At 38.7% G+C, this 20907-nt stretch overlaps 2 protein-coding genes across 7 annotated transcripts in view; one reads left to right on the top strand and one right to left on the bottom strand.

Annotated features, from left to right (window-relative positions):
* Positions 1 to 3779, top strand: part of LIX1 (limb and CNS expressed 1) — a 62460-nt gene extending 58681 nt beyond the window's left edge. For all 3 annotated transcript variants that reach the window (XM_019816992.2, XM_045041421.1, NM_001048162.1), the window contains 1 exon segment: positions 845 to 3779. In XM_019816992.2, the coding sequence (XP_019672551.1) occupies positions 845 to 1132 (288 nt within the window). In that variant the 3' untranslated portion in view covers positions 1133 to 3779.
* Positions 3780 to 8531: 4752 nt separating this feature from the next.
* LOC109502451 (2'-5'-oligoadenylate synthase 3-like) overlaps positions 8532 to 20907 on the bottom strand; it is a 30539-nt gene continuing 18163 nt past the window's right edge. For 3 of the 4 annotated variants that reach the window (XM_045033960.1, XM_045033964.1, XM_045033965.1), the window contains exons 6-9: positions 19595 to 19719; positions 13396 to 13582; positions 10003 to 10212; positions 8532 to 9510 (exon numbers count right to left, since the gene is read on the bottom strand). In XM_045033960.1, the coding sequence (XP_044889895.1) occupies positions 9354 to 9510; positions 10003 to 10212; positions 13396 to 13582; positions 19595 to 19719 (679 nt within the window). In that variant the 3' untranslated portion in view covers positions 8532 to 9353. Of the gene's footprint in view, positions 10213 to 13395; positions 13583 to 19594; positions 19720 to 20907 lie in introns of all 4 variants that reach the window. The other variant, XM_045033971.1, reaches the window with a different exon arrangement.

The raw sequence follows: 20907 nt of genomic DNA, 5'->3' as shown, positions 1-20907 counted from the left end.
AATTTGTTAAGGTCATAAATAAATACCATATGTTCTTGAAAATAAAAATAAGCAAAGCATCCCCTCTACAAGATCTTCTTAAAGTGTATCCATCAAACCCATACATTATGTTACAATGTATTGGCAATTTTTTTCACATGAAGATTGACAGGTAGTGGCCAATTTTTAATTGTTTGCAGAAGAAATACTGTACATGAAGTTACCATTGTATCAATAATGATAATGCCTATGTTCCACAATACACTTTTATAGTTCTATTTGTAGTTGCTGTGAGCCATTTGGACTGTCATCTATCTTCCTGAAGCTAACAAATTGACTCTTGTTAGGAAGTGGGCTCTCCTGGTTTCTAAGTCTTGTCCTCATTCAAAGCCTCCTGCTTTCTGCAGGGGGTGAGACCAAACCCAATTATACCCTAATCTTTCCATATAACTGTTTCCATCTCTCCATCTTGCTGAAGGAGAAAATCCTGGGCAGAAGAGTTCAAGGACTAAATGAGGTAATATCCATGTGTGAAGGAATGCATTTTCTAAGGAAGACATTTTCTAGCAACGTCAGAGTTCTATTGTGAACATTATTGAGTCATTCTTGGTGGTAGTGTTTTGACTTAGTCTGAAGTGACCCTGCTTTGCTTGACCAGCTTGGCCCTTCATTTGCTTTAAGAAGCATATCATGGGATTTGGTTTCCGTGTGTAAACATCAGAGAGGTTCAGTTATTGGTAAAACCTCTATGAATGTGGATGTGGGGGGTGGCAGGGACAAAGGAAATGAGGTGTTGGAAAGCCATGAACACAGGTGCCTTTGTTGCTCTTCACCGACACTCTGGACTTTGTCTCTTGGCTTCCAGGAAGTCATCTCCTACTATTCCCAGTATTCCCTAGATGAAAAGATGCGCAGCCACATGGCCCTGGACTGGATCATGAAAGAGAAGGAATCTCCAGGAATTCTCTCTCAAGAGCTACGGATGGCCCTGAGGGAGTTGGAGGAAGCCAGGAAAGCAGGACAAGAACTGCGGTTTTACAAAGAAAAGAAAGAAATCCTGAGTTTAGCCCTGACTCAGATCTACAGCGATCCTGACACCTCCTCACCCAGTGATGATCAGCTGAGCCTAACGGCTCTTTGTGGCTACCACTAGCAAGGCCAGGTTCCAGCTGGCCTGAGGTTGGCAGAGGCTGGACTCTAACATTAGAAAGCTCAGTGAAGGAAGTTGTTGGAGGCTTTACCACCTACAGCTACCACCTGAAGGCTGTACTAATTCTTCCCACCCATTCCATTCATAGACTCTCAGAGTAATAGGATCCTTACAGGTCCCAACAGTTTTCCCATCACACTTTCAAGAGTTCCTCCTCTTACTGAAAGGATGGAGACAGAATTGTTTGAAAAACATTTCCCAGGTTTGGCTCTAACCTAAAGCCCTGTTGACATGTGCCTTCCTAGATTATGTATGTTGTTTTAAACAATGGGCCAGTGTAGCATCCCCGAAAAGAACACCAGCTGGGACTGGGGAAAGTAGCATGAGAGCAATTTTTAAAAATAGTTGGGATTAAATAAACAACATAGAAAATACACACGGGTCAGAATTTCTTCCTAAGCTTTATAAACTAAGAGACACTTCTACTCTACTAGGTAAAATCCAAAATTCCAGTGGCAATTTTATCTGGACATCCCACTATCAAAGATCTAAAGTGGTAATAGTGAAAATACGTGATAAATTTAACTTGGCTTAAAATGCCAGTTATAATAATTTTTTAAAAATCCACACTCTTCGGTATGGGGATAAATTTCACCTAGAATAGTACTCCTATTCCTCAAGAAGAATTAGTATCTAATTTTAATGAGTCCTGCAAACAGTGATGTTCATTTTTAACTTGCAAATAGATAACTCAGATTGATTTGTTTTTATTTTTGCCACCACAGTCATCTATGTATCATGGAGACAGTCACTGGATTTTGAAAAATCATTAGCTTTTAACAGTGCTTGCATTTGATTAGTTTCTCGTGCATTAGAGAGAAGGAGTATTTAACTGTCTTTATTGTTGTTCAAGAACATAAGCCAGGAGTAGTTCAAATGTAGTGTCATTTCCAAGTTTTAATTAGACATTGTCATCTCTCTTTGAAAATGGCTTGGGTCAATTAACTGATTAGAAAACCGAAAGCAAATACAGACCAATTTTTAGATGGTTTCTGGTCACTCAAATTTAAGAATGGCAACAGTGTGAATTTTAGACATTTGTAGGAATTTCCAACTTTATAACACAAAAAGGATTATCTTGCATTTAGTCCAATAATTCAAAATAAAGGATACAGTTTTTTCAATGTTAAATAAGATTTCTTCTTCTTCATGTTTAAGTGAATGCAAACTAACGTTCCTGAAGGCTAAAACCATTATATTTACATTAAAGTTTACAAAAGCACGATAGCTTAACTTCATATATAAATATGTGCAGATGTAATTATCACTCCTTAAGTCCCCATGAAAACTATATATATGGATCATGTATTTTGGAATTAGCCTTTAAAATAAAAAAAATAATTTCAGATATCATATTTCTCACACCAGGGGAAAATTTAGCTTCTTACCTACTGCCTTACTCTGTCGTGAAAGGTAATACTATAAATATTAGATAAATTTAATTTAAAAATATTGTGTTAACAAATGTCACATTTCTCCCCAAAATGAGGCTAAATGTCACCTAGAATAAAACTAAAACTATATTCCCTTATAATCCTAAAAAGGAATTTGAATTAATATTTGCAAGTTGAATGAATTTTAACATTAAGGAAACTTTCTGTTAAAAGCAATTTTTTGATAAAGTCATTACTCTATCATTTCATAAAACCGTAATTTCCCATGTTAGGTGTGATTATAGGTAGGTCCATCTTTGCTGCATTTGCAGCTTTTGACCATGACCACCTAAAGCTGACACCATCTAATTAGATCCAGGAAGGGGAATCAGCAAGGAAAATGTTAAAATTTATTCTTTGCTCTATAATTAGAAAACTGTACCTATTACGTGAACTAAAAGCATTGCCCTTGGCCAATGGCAGTTTTCCCAGCTGGTCAGAACTGCCCACTCTTCCTGGAATGGTATGGAACCTATAGCAAAAGAAACAAAATTCAGAATCTCTGCCATTGCTGGAGCCTTTTAATGCTCATTTATAGCAAATCAATTTTAGCTAAGACATAAGGGCTGCCAGTACATCACTTAAACATTTATAATTCCAGACCTAAGAAGAGCCATGTTGAAAAGCAAAGTAGATTCTTCTTCTTCTTCTTCTGTATCTTGTTCTCAGTGATACACTGTGTTGAAGGGGATTAAAGTGGAAGATTCTCTATTTTAAATATATGGAGTTCTGGGTCCTAAACTTTTGTGGTTATAATGCCTTTGAGAATCTGATGAAAGCTATGGACCTTCTCCTAGGAAAATAGAGTGAAGCATATACCTTCAAATTTATGCAGTTTCAGAGAGTTTGTGAACCTCCCCAACGTCCATGGATTGCTCTAAGGACCTCCAATTTAGAATCTTGAGTACAGACTTATAGTCTCAAACTTTTCAGCATGGATCCAAACTAGCTCAGACCAGCCCTGTGTAGCCTATTTCTAAGATAAATGTTATCATCCTTAAATACAGAATTGTACTGCATTTTGACAAGAATGGTTTAATCTTCACAAAGTCCAAATATACCAAATTGCTATGAAAAAACAGCTTAAAACAAATTAGTCACTAAGTGTGTGAACCTATTAGAATATTGTCAATCTAATAAAGACATTATTCTTCTAATGATCAGAATTTGTCCATTTGTTCAAAAGCTGTAGTCCACTGATACATTTTCCATTTAATTTATTCACTTACCTCTAGAAAAGGAGAATAAAATCACAGATAGTCCTGAAATGCTATACCATAATCAACTATGAATCTAATCATCTATGTCTCAGGAAAAAGAGAAAGAAAGCATAATGATTTAACACTTCCCTGTTTCTTTCGGGGAAGCTTTTGAAGACAACAGTATTATCATAGTTGACTTCATCTCTAAGATACTTTAGAGAATTCTGAGTTATATCATGCCATGTCTTTCTTTCTTGCCATGGACAAAAGAAGCCAGACTAAGAATATTATTCATTATCCTTGACTGTATTTAAAAGTAAACATTATTCAAGAAATTATCACTTTTATATCATTGATACTTTTTTGTTCTGCCTTGCAGAAATGCAAGTATCAAGTTTTCTTCTATGTTGTCTATGGTGTAAAAGAGTGAATATTGTTTTCAGCCAGGGTCTTAGGAAAAAGAAAATCATTTTTTCTACCACAGTGGTTCTCAACTCTGGCTGCACATTAGAAATACCCAAGGACCTTTAAAAATTCCAAAATGTCCAGATTATACCCTGACCAATGAAATCAAACTCTCTGGAAGTGGGGCCCAGGCATCAGTATTTTTTAAAGCTCCCCAGGTTGTTTCAATGTGCAGCAAGGTTTGAGAATGACTGCTCTATCCAGCAAGGTCTGGCTCAGAGGTCTATGACCTAACTAGTGGAAGCTATTATTCCATTTGGCCTAGGCCCCAATTCAAATGTTGAGTTCTTTTGAGCTAGGTAGAACCAAAACCTTCAGCTTGAGCAAGAGGATCTCCTGGAGCCCAGAACTAAAGAGGGGCAAGCACCTGCATATCCACGCGCATGCGTGTACACACACACACACACACACACACACACACACACATACACTGTATCTTAGCAGTACATCCACGTTCTGCCCCAGGGTCCAGGCTTTCTTTCTCAAATATGGTATGTAAAATATCTACACCAGAATCATCAGGGGGTACTCATTTAAAACTTCAAGTTGCTGGGCCACACCCCAGACCTGCGGACCAAATTACAGGAGAAGGTCTGGGTTATTTACCACTTCACCAGGTGTTTCTGATCACACTTAAATTTGAGCTCTTTTGCCCTAAAGCTACCTAACACAGTTTTAGTAGGCAGAACAGCCCTGCCCCTTCTGACATAACTAGCCTCTTGGGGTAGAGTGCAGAAAGGAATAAAGAAGAGCAGGGAAGGTTATCTCTATCCTTTCTGGAAGGAAGCTGGAGAAAAACAGAAGGGGCACAGAGATATGGCTGCCTTTTCTCTACCAAAAGAGCAGCTTCCACTCTTTTATCACTTTGGCCTTAACATTTGGAATTACTTTTAATCCCTTTACTAGAAACTGTGGAAATCTCTTTTAGCTCACAGTTAAAGCCGCTTCTTTAAACCTGACTAAACTCTGGTAGCACTTTGTTCCTTGGAGCAAAGTAGGCTGTGGGAAAGGCAAGCAGAAGCTTCTTCTTGAAAGCTGTTGAGTCTCTAGAGGTTTAGGAGTGAAAATCCCAGATTGCAATCTATTTTTAGCAGTTCCCATTTTAGCAGCAATTATGTTCCACAAATACGTTTGTAAGTCAATTGTTCAACCCTGAAGGCGCATTTTTCTATAGGAGCAATGTCAAATATGGTGGCAAGTTTCCCAGACTAGCCCACATAAGCAGTAGGGTACCCCAAATATTGATCTCTGGACCTAATACCGCTCCAGGTTGTAAGAGGGCAGGGGAGGGTGGAACAAGGACAGCTGAGGCTAGGGCACAGTACTGAAAACCTCCTGAGGCATATTTCTCATCCCAAAATTTGTCTCCCGGCTCTTTATTTTCTCCTTGCTCCTTATAGATTACCTTGCCAATACACCACCCACTGCCATCACTTGCTGCTTCTTATGATCATGGTTTCTTCTACTTGCTGACTTACTGAAGTAGAGAGGTGACTTTTTACTGCCCTCTTACAACTGTTTGAAAATTTCTGAGAGGTGTTATCACTAGAAACATTTTTGTGACCTAAAAATGTCAGTTACTAAGCTTCTCTGCAGACTTTTCACCAGGGCTGGTGGGGAAAAACATAGACACACAAAGCAGGACAGGCTTTGGACAGGCTAGCCATGGAACCTGTCCCATTCCCCCATACTCCTAGATTTCCTGCGTTTTGGTGTTCTCATTAGGGTCCACGTGACACTGCCCCATCCTGATCACAGCTGCCCCATAACTAGCCAGTGATTCTGAGTAATCTGGCTCAAAACTCCAAAATGGACTGATCAGTCTGTCCTCTCAGGAATGTGAACTAAGAAACATGAAAAGAATTTGCCAGTTTGAGTTGGGAGGTGAAGTTGGAAGAGTCATGTTCATGAAAGTGATGGTTTGTGCAAGCTGAAGTGAGGAGGAGAAGGAAGCATGAGTCAGTAGAGGAAGCTGGCCAGTAGAAAGAGGAGATGCTGGTTGGTGCAGAGAGCAGATGCAGGGAGAGGCGGAGAGGCAAGGAGAAGGTGAACACAGGAAGCCCATGAAAGGATGGCAAGAGCTGTGTCTCAAGTGCCCTGCAATAAATTTTCTTATTCTTTATCTGAGTGGATCACATACCTTGCAACCAAGGAAACCATTCAGAGCAAAATCGCACTCTATTATTCTGGATTTTTTTATCCTCAGCATAGACCCAAAAAAACTGACATCAGAAAGAGCCTCTTCGAATGATAAACATGCTGCTGAGAAAAGTAGATTTAGAACTTGGGACAGAGATCACCTTTCCCCACTCACTCCCCTTCCCCCTCCAATGTGGCCAGGAGTCCCCCCAGCTCTGAAATAAGTTTATGTATCCTATGCTGATCATCCTGCCCTTGCTGGACTGTGTTCTCACCTTCCACAGGAGGTATGACCACAGAGGGAAAATAGAACTCTATTTTTAAAAAGACAGAATTCATAATCTCAAATGACTGTTGTCTTCTTAAAAAATTGGTTACCTTCTCTAACAATCCTCAAGAATGCTGTCTTTGGCAAAGACATTCCTGTCATGAACTCCTCTTTGGAAATGGTCCTGTGAATCCATGCAAGCAAAGGAAGAAAAGCAGTTTCTTTTGTTGGCTGAAAGCTTCTTGCCATCCTGAACTGACTAGTTTATTTTAGCAACTGGACTATTTAGATCAACTATTTAGCAGGTGCTCAATGAATGTCTCTTGAGTAGAAATTTGTTAACAGTGTGTTGGTGCCTTCCTTACTGCTTGATGATGAGTTAATTCATTCACCAGTCTTTCTCTCTTCTACTAGACTAGTCAGGACTCACTTGATTGTAAGGTAGAAATCCAAATAGAAACCACTAGGCAAAAGGAGAGTTTATTGGCTTGTGACACAAGAGTCCCAGGATAGTTTTTGTTGCAAGTACATCTGGGTCCAGGAGCACAAACCGGGACTTGGTCTCTCTCATGATATAGATATGTACATAAGTGTGCACATGTGTATCATTGCTCATTTCTCAAATCGGCTTTCTTTTGTGTCGGCCTCATTATTAGGCCTGCTGTCCCCTGGAGCGGCAAGATGGTGACTAGTAGTGTCATGCTTCCCTCATAGCAGCGGAAGAAATTCTCTTCCCAGCAGTTCAAACCCAAATCCCAGAACTGAGCGCTATTGTGGTGTTTCAGTTCAATCACTGTGCCAGGCCTGAATCACATGTCTGTCCCCATAGAACTAGTGGTTAAGTCATCCCATCTGAACAACTTAGATCTAGTGGAGGAGGGGGAGGAGTCACCTGAGGTGGATATGGGTGCAGTCACCAAAATGAGGAAAGATGGACATTTACCAAGACATTTTATTTATTTTTTATTTTTTTTAAATGTATTTATTTATTTCAAGAGAGACAGAGAGGATGAGTAGGGGAGGGCAGAGAGAGAGGGAGAAAGAGAATCCTAAGCAGGCTCTGCGCTGTCAGCGTGGAGTCCCAGGCAGGGCTTACACTCACAAACCACGAGATCATGACCTCAGCTGAAACCAAGAGTCAGAGGCTTAACCGACTAAGCCACCGAAGTGCACCTCCTAAGACATTTTAAAAATATTTCTCCTTGAGAGCCTTCAGAGGCAGAGTGAACAATAGAACAAATGCAGTCTCTTCAACCTGTAATTGGGTAAGAGGATTCTGGGTAGATGAAAACAACAGATGTCCACTATGAATACATTGTACCATTTCCAAAAATCAAATCCACCCTCAAAGGACAAATTTTGTCACCATTAAGGATGTTCAAAAGAACATTCTCCCCTGAAGGGAAGTCCAAAAGTGTTTCCAGACCAATCACATCACTGGAATATAAGCATACAAGTTCTCTGAGGACTCGCCTGAAGGGGCCAGCGCTCATTTATATGTAAGAGTTCTGTCATGTGGATAAGTCTAATCACTCGCATTAATCTGAAGTCACACTTCATACATCTTCCATGCTGATGAATTGTTGCTATGCAAGTGAGTCAGGAAATTTCCTCTGGTCTATTTCTGGTGGGCTCTGGCTTTCATTATCAGTGGCTGCTAACGCTACTTAATAGAAAGGAAAACAGCTGATACCACCAATTGAAAACAGTTGTTGCAGAACTGGACAGTTCAATAGCCCGAGTATTTTATTTATCCTTGCCTATGGCTAAGCACCTTGAAACCTTAAGAATGGCTCCACTCTAACCCCTGAGTCGTGACATAGGCAGTCATAAAATGATTTGGGGAACAGTTTATTTTGAGGCAATCCATTGTGTTTTTTCCAGATATTTCCATCTTTCCATGTATTCATTTGTAAGTTTATGTCTGGAAGTGAATACACCATACTTAATGCAAGCAGGTTTTCATAGGGAAATTTTGAAAACACAGGTGACCCAATGAAATACTAGGTTACCAGGAGAATTGAAAAGTCAACCTGAAATGATAGTGAATTAAAACTAAAAAATGGGAGTTATTTTACCCTTTCAGATAACTGTCTCTCAAATGACCTGGGAGTTTTGTTTTATTTATTCACTGTGGCTACTTGGATTTTGTTTTAATGTTTTTTGGTCATGAGACCACCAAAGCAAACAAATCCAAAACATGGGGGAGGATGTTTCAATTCTCCTAAAGGTTGAAATAGATCCTTTTGTCTTAAATGATGACTTACATCAGTATGTTGATTAAAGATTGGGTTACTAATATGGTGAATTAGAGTAAGACAAGCTTTCTTCCTGCTGCCTTTCGTCCAGAGCACTCTTACTGGGAATGTGCTTTGTGTCCTTTATAATTTCTTCATAGAAATCTAGGACAGGGGTGCCTGGAAGGCTCACTCAGTTGAGCATCCAGCTTCAGCTCAGGTCTTGATCTCACGATTCATGGGTTCGAGCCCTGCATCTGGCTTTGTGCTTCCAGCTCAGAGCCTGGAGCCTGCTTCAGATTCTGTGTCTCCCTCTCTTTCCTGTTCACATTCTGTCTCTGTCTCTGTCTCAAAAATAAAATAAAAAACATTTTAAAAATTAAAAAAAAAAAATCTGAGGAGAGTAGCTCCTTGTCCAGTTTACCAGTTGTTTGTGAAAAGCCAAGGGGGCTCAGCTCTTACTCTGCTGAAAAGAGGCTTCAACAGGCTATGCCTCGCCACCAGGGCAACCTCGTCCCAGGCATTGCAGGTGTCACACACGTTGACAGTAGGATTTACGGGGTCTAAAATGAACGGCCTACAACAAAACAAAACAGAACACAAAACTATTCATTTCTAAACTCAATTTCAATTTGTAGTATAGTGAGAAAGGGGAATGTCAGAGTTAAAAAAAGGAATTTGGTTAAGAACAGGACTCTTGGAAGGGTGGAAGCAGGTCCACGAGGGACTAATACCTATCAGAAAACAGCAAGTTGCTTCTGCCCCTCCAACTCTGACTCCCTCTCATTTTTCCTCTTCACCTCGGGAGGCATTTCTTCCCTGGTTTCAGTCTTCAGTTACCTCCCCATTTGCCATCTACATCCACATTTGATTCATTCTACTCAAATTATTCTTAATTCACACTTGAGAAGTAAGATTCTGTGAGAAGTAATCAAAGGGAATTGGCTTTGTGGTAATTAAGGCCTTCTCATTTACAAAGAATGACAATAAAGCAACTCCTTGCTCCAGACTTTCTTGATGGTAAACATGCTTCTTATAGCCTAAGGGCATAGAGAAGATACATACTTACCTGGTGTGTTTCTGGTTAACCTTTACAAAAATGGGGAACTTGGGATGGTAGTGTCTGTGCCAAACGACATCAATTTCTGTGTATCGAACCAGAAGTTTGAGGACTGCCCTCATTCCCTGCACCAGGCTGAACAACAGCGGCTTTCCTGCCAGTTCCCAGATGTGAATTGTGAGGAGCTCCACTGTGTAAGAGGAGGGAAGTCTGCGGAATCTAGACACACAGAACGAAGGGTTGTCTACTTCCCTTAACCCAGAAAATGAAGACAGATTTATTCACTTACGAGAAAAATTTAAGTTCAGAAGGCAGTTTACAAAAGAAGAAATTCTCTTTTCAATCTCACTGTTTATCAAACAATTTTTCCACCAATGAGATGGACCAAATATAAAGAATTATGATATCTAATATTGGTGAGTTTGTGAGAAAAGAGACACTCTCACATTCTATTGGTGAGGATGTAATTTAATAGTCTTTTTTTCTAAATTAAAACAGTCAACTCTACTAAAATTTGGTATGTTCCATCGCTTTGGTCAGCATTTTTCACTTCCCATTCTGTAGAGAATGTGGCTAGTCTGACTTGGGCACACACTGGATTTTGAAGACATATTTAAAAAAGGAAAATACTCATAATTTTTACATTGATTGCCTGTTGAACTGATAACATTTTGGATATAGTGGCTAAATGTATTATTAAAAGTAACTTCATCAGTGCTTTTTACCTTTTTATTTTTTTAATTGTTTTAATGATTATTTTAGAGAGAGAGAGACAGATCATGAGTAGGGGAAGGCAGCAAGAGAGAGAAAGACAGAATCTGAAGCAGGCTCCAGGCTCTGAGCTGTTAGCATGGAGCCTGACTCTGGGCTCGAACTCACAAACATGAGATCATGACCTGATCCAAAGTCGGTTACTTAACCAACTCAGTCACCTAGGCACTGCTACATTTTGCCTTTTAACGTGGGTACTAGAATATCTAATATTGCATATGTGGCTTGTATTTGAACATCACTATACTTTGCAGTCATTAAAAGAAGGTAGCTCTCTAGGTACAGCTATAAAAAGATATAGATTAAATGAATAACAATTTTCATAGTGATACATAAACTACAAACCCATTTGTTCCTTGTTTTTAAAAAAATTAAGCATATGTAAAAAACAAATTTGGCAGAATATGTCCTAAACATCGTTAGGGAGGTGGGAATTTGGAGTGAAGAAGGAAAATTTTCTTACATCGGTCTTTTAAATTGCAGCTTATGTACATCAGGGGAAAATAAAATAAAAATTAAAGCTAGGGGTTATAAACAAACTCATGGGAGAAAAAAAAAACCAGATAGTTTCAGGATTCCATGTTGGTTGATATCCAAACACATATTTTGTTGCCTTGGCATTCATTAGCCAGTGCAATCTCTTTTGAAGATATATTGCAAAATCATGCAGTACTTCCCCTAATAGCATGGAAATATTTTCTTACTATCATTATTGGTCGTTTGTTTTTATTTCAGTAAAGAAAATAGGAAAAACTAAAAGGAGACAAAATTTTTTGTCCTGGTAATGAAATAGCAAACCAGATTTCAGACTATCAATAATTTAGTTCTTACAATACTCCCTGAGGGTTGACAGCAACAAACACCAGACTTCAAATCCATCCCCACTTGAACCAGCTGGTATTCCCAAGTGCCAAAAGAAAGTCATGGTTGAAAACCACTCAGGCAGAGGATGCTCTTCATATGACATGAGAGTAAATTTAGGGGGAAAAAACTTAATAAACATTAGACTATTTTCCCTCACATTTTACAGCACATTTACATCTGTACTTTCATACTTCTGATACATGTTCATACTATTTATTCTGTGTTATGTTTTAGTCGTTTAACATTGTTTCATGTAACTCCTTCCACATATTAATTACTGTGCTTCCCAAATTTGTCTTGAATAGTATTTGATCATGTTTGTGGGCAAGTTTATTTGTTCTTCAAGGGCATTTTTGCTGTTCTTTATCTTAAGCAGTACTATTCTGAATATATTTACACAAATTACTTCTTTAAATGCATTCATTTTCTGTAAGGTTAGTTCTCGAAGTATTTCTCATCTCTTTTCTTAAAAATCTTTATTTTTAGTACTTTTTTAGGACATATTTTTAATACAAATGACCTCAACTCTTTTTTGAAACCAACTAATAAATAAACTCTTTTTTTTTTTACTTTTTACTATTACTTTTTTTTAACCTATAAAGGAATTACCTTGACAAATGGTTTGAATATTTTAAAATCCTTAACACATAATAAATATTTAATACAACACTACCAGATTACTTTCCAAAAATAGAAAACCAATTACCATATTACAACATATGTGGTCCAATTTCCCCCACAATAGCACCTTTTTAAGTCTTAGAATTATTGTTCTGCTACGCTAAGAGATAAGCTTCTTTGCAGACCTCTAAATGCTCTCCGTTAAAAAACAAAACAAAACAGTGTCAGATTTCAAAACCAGGCCTATAATCTGACCAAGGATCTACTCAGGCAAGAAACTTTCTTTCTTGGTCTTCTGTTCTTCTATTTTTAATAATAAATTTTTGCTCAACCAAATGAGAAAAAACATATAGACTGTTCAGAGATGTTTAGATACAGGAAGTAATTATATAGAAATATATGTTTACAAAGTGACTAATGTTTTCTATGGTAAACATAAAAATATACAAAGAGTAAACAGTGGGTGATTCAGATGAACAAGTCATGATTATTAGTAACTTTATACAAAGACAAAGAAGACATACTCTTTGTAGAAAGTGGCCATATATAAATATGTTATAGTAAATCTCCTGTCCCTGCTATTTCTGCCAAAAGGAGAATTCAGATATATTCTATGTCTTTGTTTATCAAAAGTTTATCTTAAAATACTCAAACCAGTCACTGTCTCCCTCACCTCCCATCATTATAAGTTAGAGCTTATTCCCAGCAAACGCAAGGAAAGAATCAAGAACATGCACATAGCAACTTTTGAGGATCCCCCTTCTCTGAAAGACAACTCTGCCTCTGATAGAATTGGCTACAGCAGAAGGAACACTTGAAGCTCAAATTGTGCTGGTAGTTTCCCCTTTCTTTTTCCTGCGGCTTCGTTCTTTGCACCAATCCCTCTGGCTATGCCACTGAATATTTTTGTTTCTATTCTTTGGTTCCTACCAAACCATTATATTGTTTCAGAATAATAATAATACAGATGTTCCATATTCTAGACAGCCCTTTCTTCTCTCTCTCTCTCTCTTTCTCTCTCTCTCCCTCTCTCCCTATATTTCCCTCTCCTCTGCCTACCAAGGTAAGAGGTGGGGCCTAGAAGTATAAAGGAAAGGGATATGAAAAGAGGAAGGCTCACATGGTGCCCATGTGCTGGTTACATACTTATTTTCCTCGGTGGACTTGGCAAATGACGTCTTGAACCAATGTATCATTAAACGAATGAGCTCCTTCACCCTCACCACAGATGCCTTGACAAAATCCACTTGGTACGGCAAGAGGGCCAAGGCACACAGCTGTGCTGAGTCACTGTCGTTACAGAGATACAGTTTGCGGTAAAGGTGTTTTAAATCTGTTAACACCAAGGAACAAAGACCATTGTGAGAATTTGCTCCCTCTTCTTTTTTGGCTTCCCCAATACAAATGAGCTATGTTTCTCTGATTAATTAGATCTTGATCATTTAAAACGAAAGTTGTTTTTTTTTTTTTTTTTCTTATTAGGAAAGTTATTCCAGTTTACTCAAGTAATTAAAAGAGAGAGCTTCAACATCATGATGCCTGAGCAATTCAAGTGAGCAAACTCAGATATAAGAAAATCTGATGAGGCAGATTTTCTGTCTGTTCACACTGGAAGTTTATTTCCCAGAAGCAGATTTCAGTACCTTAGGCAAATATCATCTACATATAAACTAAATGTCATCAGACTCTCTGAACAATAACCTATATAATTCCCCTTGTTCAATATCTAAATTGTTCTTATTTGTATATATACTTGCAGAAGAGATTCTACCACCTGGACACGAGGGAATTTATATTTATAAAGGTAGAAATGATTTTAAAGATGTATTTGGGTCAAATTTAAAACAAATAGTCCACTAATGAGGGAGGAAAATGAGATTAAATGGCAAGAATGACCATCAACAGCTTAATACTATAACCTTATAAAACATGTACTCAGGTCATGCTTATTCTCTCTGTATGAAATATAAATGTTTAGTACCTTTTATCATAATCTATTTAAATTTTCCCAATTCAAAGCAATTGGAAGTTCTAATATGAATTTATTTTAGACAGCCCTTACACATACCTATCCTTCTGCCCAACTAAATTGCACACAATGATACTCTTGTTAATCATGGAAAATTTCACATCTACAATATGTATTTTAAAGCTAATTGGTTAGAAACTTTATGTTAGTTATAAAATATATTTTACAGAAAGTAAAATACTGATGTGCCTTTATCTGGATCCCTAATCTCAAGCATATCTGTGCAGTCCTTTTACCCTGGTCCAGCTGTTTATGGCCAAATCAGAGATATAATAGTAGGTTGATTATCAACAGGTTAGAGAGTAAAATCAAATTACTATGATAAACATAAGCAAATAAATAGAGTTATATATGACACATATCTTATAAGGGCATATTATAACAAACATATTCCAGTCCCAAACTTCCAGGCAATAGTCATTTGAACTATTAAAAAAGACCTTTAAGTTTTCCTCAGAGTTTTTCTCTGCCTTTCTTAGCAATCAGACTTGGCCAGAAACTCAGATTTATGATGATAAAAGATAAAAGAAACAATAATTTAACTCAAATTTTGATATTCAATAAGTGTGCCAGATACCTGATGACTTACTCTATTTATCTGATGGGATGTCATGTCTGACCTGGGGATTATCTACTCAAAGCCACTGGTATATGAACATTTCCCCTCCTTCAAAGGTCTTCACTGACAAAAACCCAAGTTTGTGGTCCCTAACTTATTTTTAATGCTTATGGTCTTCTATTTCTACTCTGTGTGACTTAGGTCAGTTTAAGAAACTTTAGTTTAGTATTATCACATCATCACCATTATTTGAAATACAGGAACAGTTAGCTCCCTTGCTTTGAATCAAGTACTATTCTAAACGCTTTATAATTATTAACACATTTACTCTTTAACATCCCTGAGATAAAGGAACTATTATTCTCTCCAGCTTGCAAAGGAGGAGGAGAGTCAGAGAGGTTAAGTAGGTGGCTCAAAGTCAGCATGGCCAAGAAGTTAAACCATCTATTGTCACCCTACTATCTTCTATTGCATGTTAGATCTGAGCCCAAATGCCTAATTAGTGGCTAATTCAATGGTTCTCAGACTTTAATGAGTACAAGAATCTTGTGGGGATCTTTTGAAATGCAATTTCTGATTTAGTAGGTCTGGGATGGAACCCAAGATTCTGTATCTAGCAAGTTCCTAAGTGATGCTGATAATGCTGATCTGAGAATCACATCTGGGGCAGGAATGTTGTCAATCATGGTCTTGTCAGATCTCATGGCTCTGGGCTGCATTGTAGCACATGGGCCGCACTATTGATTGTGTAGCACTTATGTAAGGTGTGCAGGGAATGACATCAAGATTCCTGTGAAAACTTGATGTGATCATCTGAGTCTTGCTCTGGCAATTTTTAGCAACATTTAGTTGCCCACTAAAATTCCTTGGAATCCTAAGATTTGTCTGAATTGCTGGATTGTTGTTGTCCTGTAAAATCCACTCCCCATCACCAGTGGAGAAAAGCAGGGTTACATAACAATTTCAGGATTTTTCAGTTCATTTCACACAGCTGTGCTCAAGAACTTAGGGGACTTAGAAGCCAGTGTAAAAATATGTTTCTCTCCTCTGGGAGACATTTTAGCTCAAGAGCTACTGATACAGCCTCAAATCCTCAAGACAATTTCCAAGGAACTGCTGTTGGCTAACAATTGTGCTTTTGAAGTCTGCACACAAGAGAAAGAATTAATTTGCACAAATACAAAAGCTTTATGAGCCTATGGTAAGACGTAAGGAGATAGAATCATCTTTTTTAAATAAATATTCATTGAGCTAATAAGCATTTTGCTACGTGATTTCAAATTGAATCTCATATTTTAATTCTTGCAATATCTCTGTTTTTTAGATTTAAAAAAATGAGCTTTGAGATTTCCATGATTTACCTAAGGTCTCATAGATAATATAAAATAGATCTGGGATTTGGCTTCAAGCCCAGTGTATTCTTCCCATTATAGAACTTTGACATTGTATCAGTCTACACAGGATCTAGACAGTGTGAAGGACCTGGATTTATATCCCAGGCCTTGCACATACTGGCTACATAACTGTGGGTAGTTTGCTTACATTTTCTAAGGCTCAATTTTTTTTAAATATGCAAACTGGAGAGAGGGTCATTATTTTAGGTGTTTGTTTTGTTTTGTTTGTTTTTTTGCAAACCAAATGGGATTCATTTAATGAGATTAATTTTAGGGCAATGAGAATTATGTATGGCATATAATAAGTGCTGGATAAATCATAGCACTTTAAAAAAGTCTTACAGGATCAGCAAGATTATCAGAGCCAAGAAGACTTAACTAACACTGCAGTATAGACCAAGATGTCACATTCCCTTTCCTAGTATCCTTATTTCAGAGTTCCCTATACTTCTGTCTTATTACAGATGATGTTATATTAAAATGACCTATTTATGGGGCACCTGGGTAGCTCAGTTGGTCAAGCGTCTACTCCTTGATTTTGGTTCAGGGCAGTCTCACAGTTCATGAGATCAAACCTCGTGTCCATCTCTGCACTGACAGTATGGAGCCTGCTTGGGATTCTCTTTCTCCCTCTCTCTCTCTGCCCCTCCCCAGCTAGTGCATTCCTGCTCTCTCTCTCTCTCTCTCTCTCTCTCTCACTCTCTCAAAATAAATAAACAAACAACACAAAATAAAATAGCCTATGCATGTGTTTTCCCCTCCAGACTATAAACTTCATCATGTCTTATTCATGTTTGTACCCAGTGGTAACACAGTTTCTAGACCATGGCAGGCATGTAGTGCATGTGCATTAACAAATTATAGCACAAAAGAAGAGAATTTTAATGTGAGCAGCACATTGTCCAACAGTGCTGATTAGTAAAAGAACTAGCTCAGGAAAGTCAACCTGTTCCTCTGGGGTCTGGCTGAGAGGGTAGGACCAATGTTATGTTTAATAATTCTTTTTATTCCATGAATAGTTATTGAATAATACAGTACCAGGAACAAAGACAAATCTTATGCTCATGGAGCTCAAAACACTGTGGGAAGCCAAACCTGTACATAGTGACAGTATAGAGGATCATGCTGTGGTGGAGATATAGGGAGGATTCTGTGGGAAAGCAGAAGAGTCAGGTCTAGGAAGAATTAGAGAAGCAAGTTGAGCTGGTGCTGAGTTGAGTCTTGAAGGTTGAGCAGAAACTTTAAGATAGAGTATAGGGTGGGGCAGGTTAAGAAAATGTATCACTGGGGGTGCCTGGCTGACTCAGTCAGGAGAGCATGTGACTCTAGATATCAGGGTTGTGAGTTCCAGCCCCATGTTGGGTATAGAGATTACTTAAATAAACTTAAAAAATCAATGGAAACAGTGGGCAAAGACATAGAGATAGAGCCTTAGGGAATAACAGATAGACAGATAGACTGGAGCCTTAGGGAATAACAGATATTTCAAGGTTAGGAATCTCTCCTCTACAAAATGTGAGCTCCAAAAGAACAACAATCTTGATCTCCTGTCTATTTCATTGTAAGTATTTAATAGCACATGGGAGATATTCCACAAATAATGGTTGAATGGGATAAATAAGTGAATAGAACAGTGAAAATATTTAATATGTCCTGCTAAGCTACAGGAGGATCACTGCTCATATATTGGCTCATGATTTGCTATGGTACTTTTAGTACCACCTATTGACGCAAAGAGAATACATACATAAATGTTCTAAGTCAAGCAGAAGCCTACACTCAACACCCAAGTTCTCTGGAGAATATACTTATGTTTGCATAAATCACTTAGTCATCTGGGCCTCCGCTGGGGCTACTATAACAAAATATCACAGACTGCATGGCTTAAACAACAGAAACTTATTTTTTTACAGTTCCGGAGGCTAGGAAGTCCAAGATCAAGGTGCCAGTAGATTTGGTTCCTAGTGACAGATCTCTTCTTGGCTTGCAGTTGGCTACCTTCTTGCTGTAGCTTCACATGGCCCCGAGAGGAAGTTCTTGTGTCTCCTTCTCTTCCTTGAGGGGCACTGATCCCATCCTGGGGGTCCATTCCCCATGACCTCATCCAAACCTGATTGCCTCCCCAAAGGTCTCTCCTCATAATACCATCACACTGAAAGTTAGGGTTTCAACATATGGATTTTGAGGAGCTGATAACGGGGCCTTAATCTTCTTGCCTAATGGAGATACTTTATTCCCCTCTTTTTGTAAGTATGGACTAAATTCTATATTTCATATCTCATTTCAGATAGCACATCTTAGGGATAAAAATAACATCACAGTAGCCATCACAATATCATTCTATGACTCTGTCCTTTTCACTTCCCATTTCTTTAAGGAGTTTCCTCAAATTCCTCCCCTATTTAAGATGCCCCCATAGACTATCTCACATGTGCTTACAGACTTTTTCTTTCTATACCACATGATATTTGCCATTATCATCTTCTCTTGATCATTTGTGCTGTTTGATGTCTTCTGTAGCTGCTGTTACCAAAAGCACTGATGGTCCCACCAAAAATAGTTATGTCATCAGGGTGGCCATGCCTGCCAAAGGCACAACTCTTCGGGCCAGTAGTGGGGAAGTAAGACCCTGAAGGAGAGAGGCCTGTTCTTGCATCTTCTCAGGTCACAGTGAGGGTGACTTCTTGGCTCCTCATGCCTTCTGGACCCCTTCCTCGTTCACACAATAACCCCAGAGCTGCATTCCACCACTCAGGCTGCAAAGTTGTGCTGACTTGAGCTCTGGCTGCCATAGCAGACATCCAGGAAACAGCTCGTCTAGTTTTCCCTCAAATTTTATTGAAGTCTTTCTCCAAGAGACAGGCATGAGTCCACTGGTGCCGAGTACTAAGCACCTTTCTCTGCAATACTGGTCTGTTCAGTTTGGACCAAAGTTATGTTCCTAACCCATCTTTCCCACTGGGGAAGACTCAGTTTCCCTCCTGAGTCAGCCAGATTGTGCCTGAATCCTGGGGCAAACCCAGCTTAGGCTCACATAGGGATTCCTGCTACAAGCAGCAGCTCCCTGCAAGCTATGTACATACTTCGTTTGTGCTCTTTCTCTACTCCATTATCCTGGACAAATAGTTAATACTTGATCACACTTCTTAAATTAAAAACTGGTGGCAGACAGATGCATGGTGTTTATGTGCTGCAGGAAAAAAAAAATGTCTCCTAACAACACTAAATGTTTCACTACGACAAGCAGCCTGGTTCCCTACTCCTACTTCACTGCTGTGTCTGGATGTCCTCAGTCCTGTATAAATACATGTTGAATAAGCAGTCATTTTAAGGCTTCCTGTGAAACAAAAAAATAAACCTTACCTGTGGAGGGTGCATGCCCCAGGACATCATAGCAGGCCATGATCTCAAAAGAATGATTGTGAAGACCTTCAGTACATAAAAAATTGAATCTTAAAGACAATGGTGCTCTCTTTCCCATTAGGATCCTTAACAAAGGAACAAGACATGGCATGAGAAATAGTAGAGAAAAAAGAAACTGAGATGATTTTCAACCACCCTTCCCCTTATTCTAGCCCTGCTACTCTCCTGGCTATTTCTTAAACATTCCAGGAATGTTCCCTTCTCAGGGTCTTTGCAATTGCCATTCCTATACCTAGAGTACATTGATGGAAGATACTCCACAAGGCTTCAGTCTTCGTTGCACTGTTTGGCATTCCCTGGCCACCCTTTAAAACAAGAGCTCCCTCCCTGTCCCTGTTCCCTTACCCTGCTTTATGTTTCTTCACAGCATTTAGTTACCACTTGGCATTATTTGCTTATTTCTCTTATATTGGAGTGTTGGTTGAACAAAGGCAGGAGCTGTGTTTGTTTTATTTACTGCCCTGTCCCTAATATCTGACATGTAGTAGGTGATTAAGAAGTAATGTTTAAGTGAATTATTATCTGAATATAGATTGGGGCACAAGATATTGTTAACCATGAATGTGATTAAGTAATATATTTTAAAAGAAATCAGACTTCTACTTCTGGGTATAATGAAGTAGTCTGTGGAAGATTGATGCTCATTCAGAACAACTAGAAAATTAGGTTTTCAAAACCACATATAAACGTATTTGAGGGGCATCAGGGAGTTGATGAAGCTAGAAAGGCTGAGATTCCATGAGGGTGGGGGCAGCAGATTATGGAGAGGTGGACAGATACTCTGCTCTTTCCTTTCTGGGGACATACACTGATTTGGGGAATAGACACAAGGCTGAAAACATGGATTTTGTTTGTGTGAAGAGAAGCTTCTGGGGTAAAGAAACCAGCAGAACTCTTTCTAGTTCAGGGGATTGATGCAACGTTAAGAGACTTGGAGGCCACAATCCTGATCAAAAGGGAAGGGTGGAGAGTTGAATCTGAAATATGACCTGCTTTTCCCTCCAAACATCTGCTGAATTCTGAAGATGCTTGAGACAGGCACGGCTGAAGAAATAAAGCAGAATGTCTTCAAGAGTTGAATGGGGTTGGTGATAGTTTTGCCTGAATGAGACAACATGGATGAGGGTTCAGTCTTAAGAGCTGAGGAGACAAGGACTAGGGCAAAGTCCTTGGTGAACATACCAGGCTGTAACAGTGGTTCCCCAACTTTGTTGCATATTAGAATTACCTGGGGATCCTTAAAAAGTACAGAT

Source organism: Felis catus, chromosome A1 (genome assembly GCF_018350175.1).
Source record: "Felis catus isolate Fca126 chromosome A1, F.catus_Fca126_mat1.0, whole genome shotgun sequence".
NCBI classification, from domain to species: domain Eukaryota; kingdom Metazoa; phylum Chordata; class Mammalia; order Carnivora; family Felidae; genus Felis; species Felis catus.
This window is presented reverse-complemented; position numbering and strand designations above follow the sequence as displayed.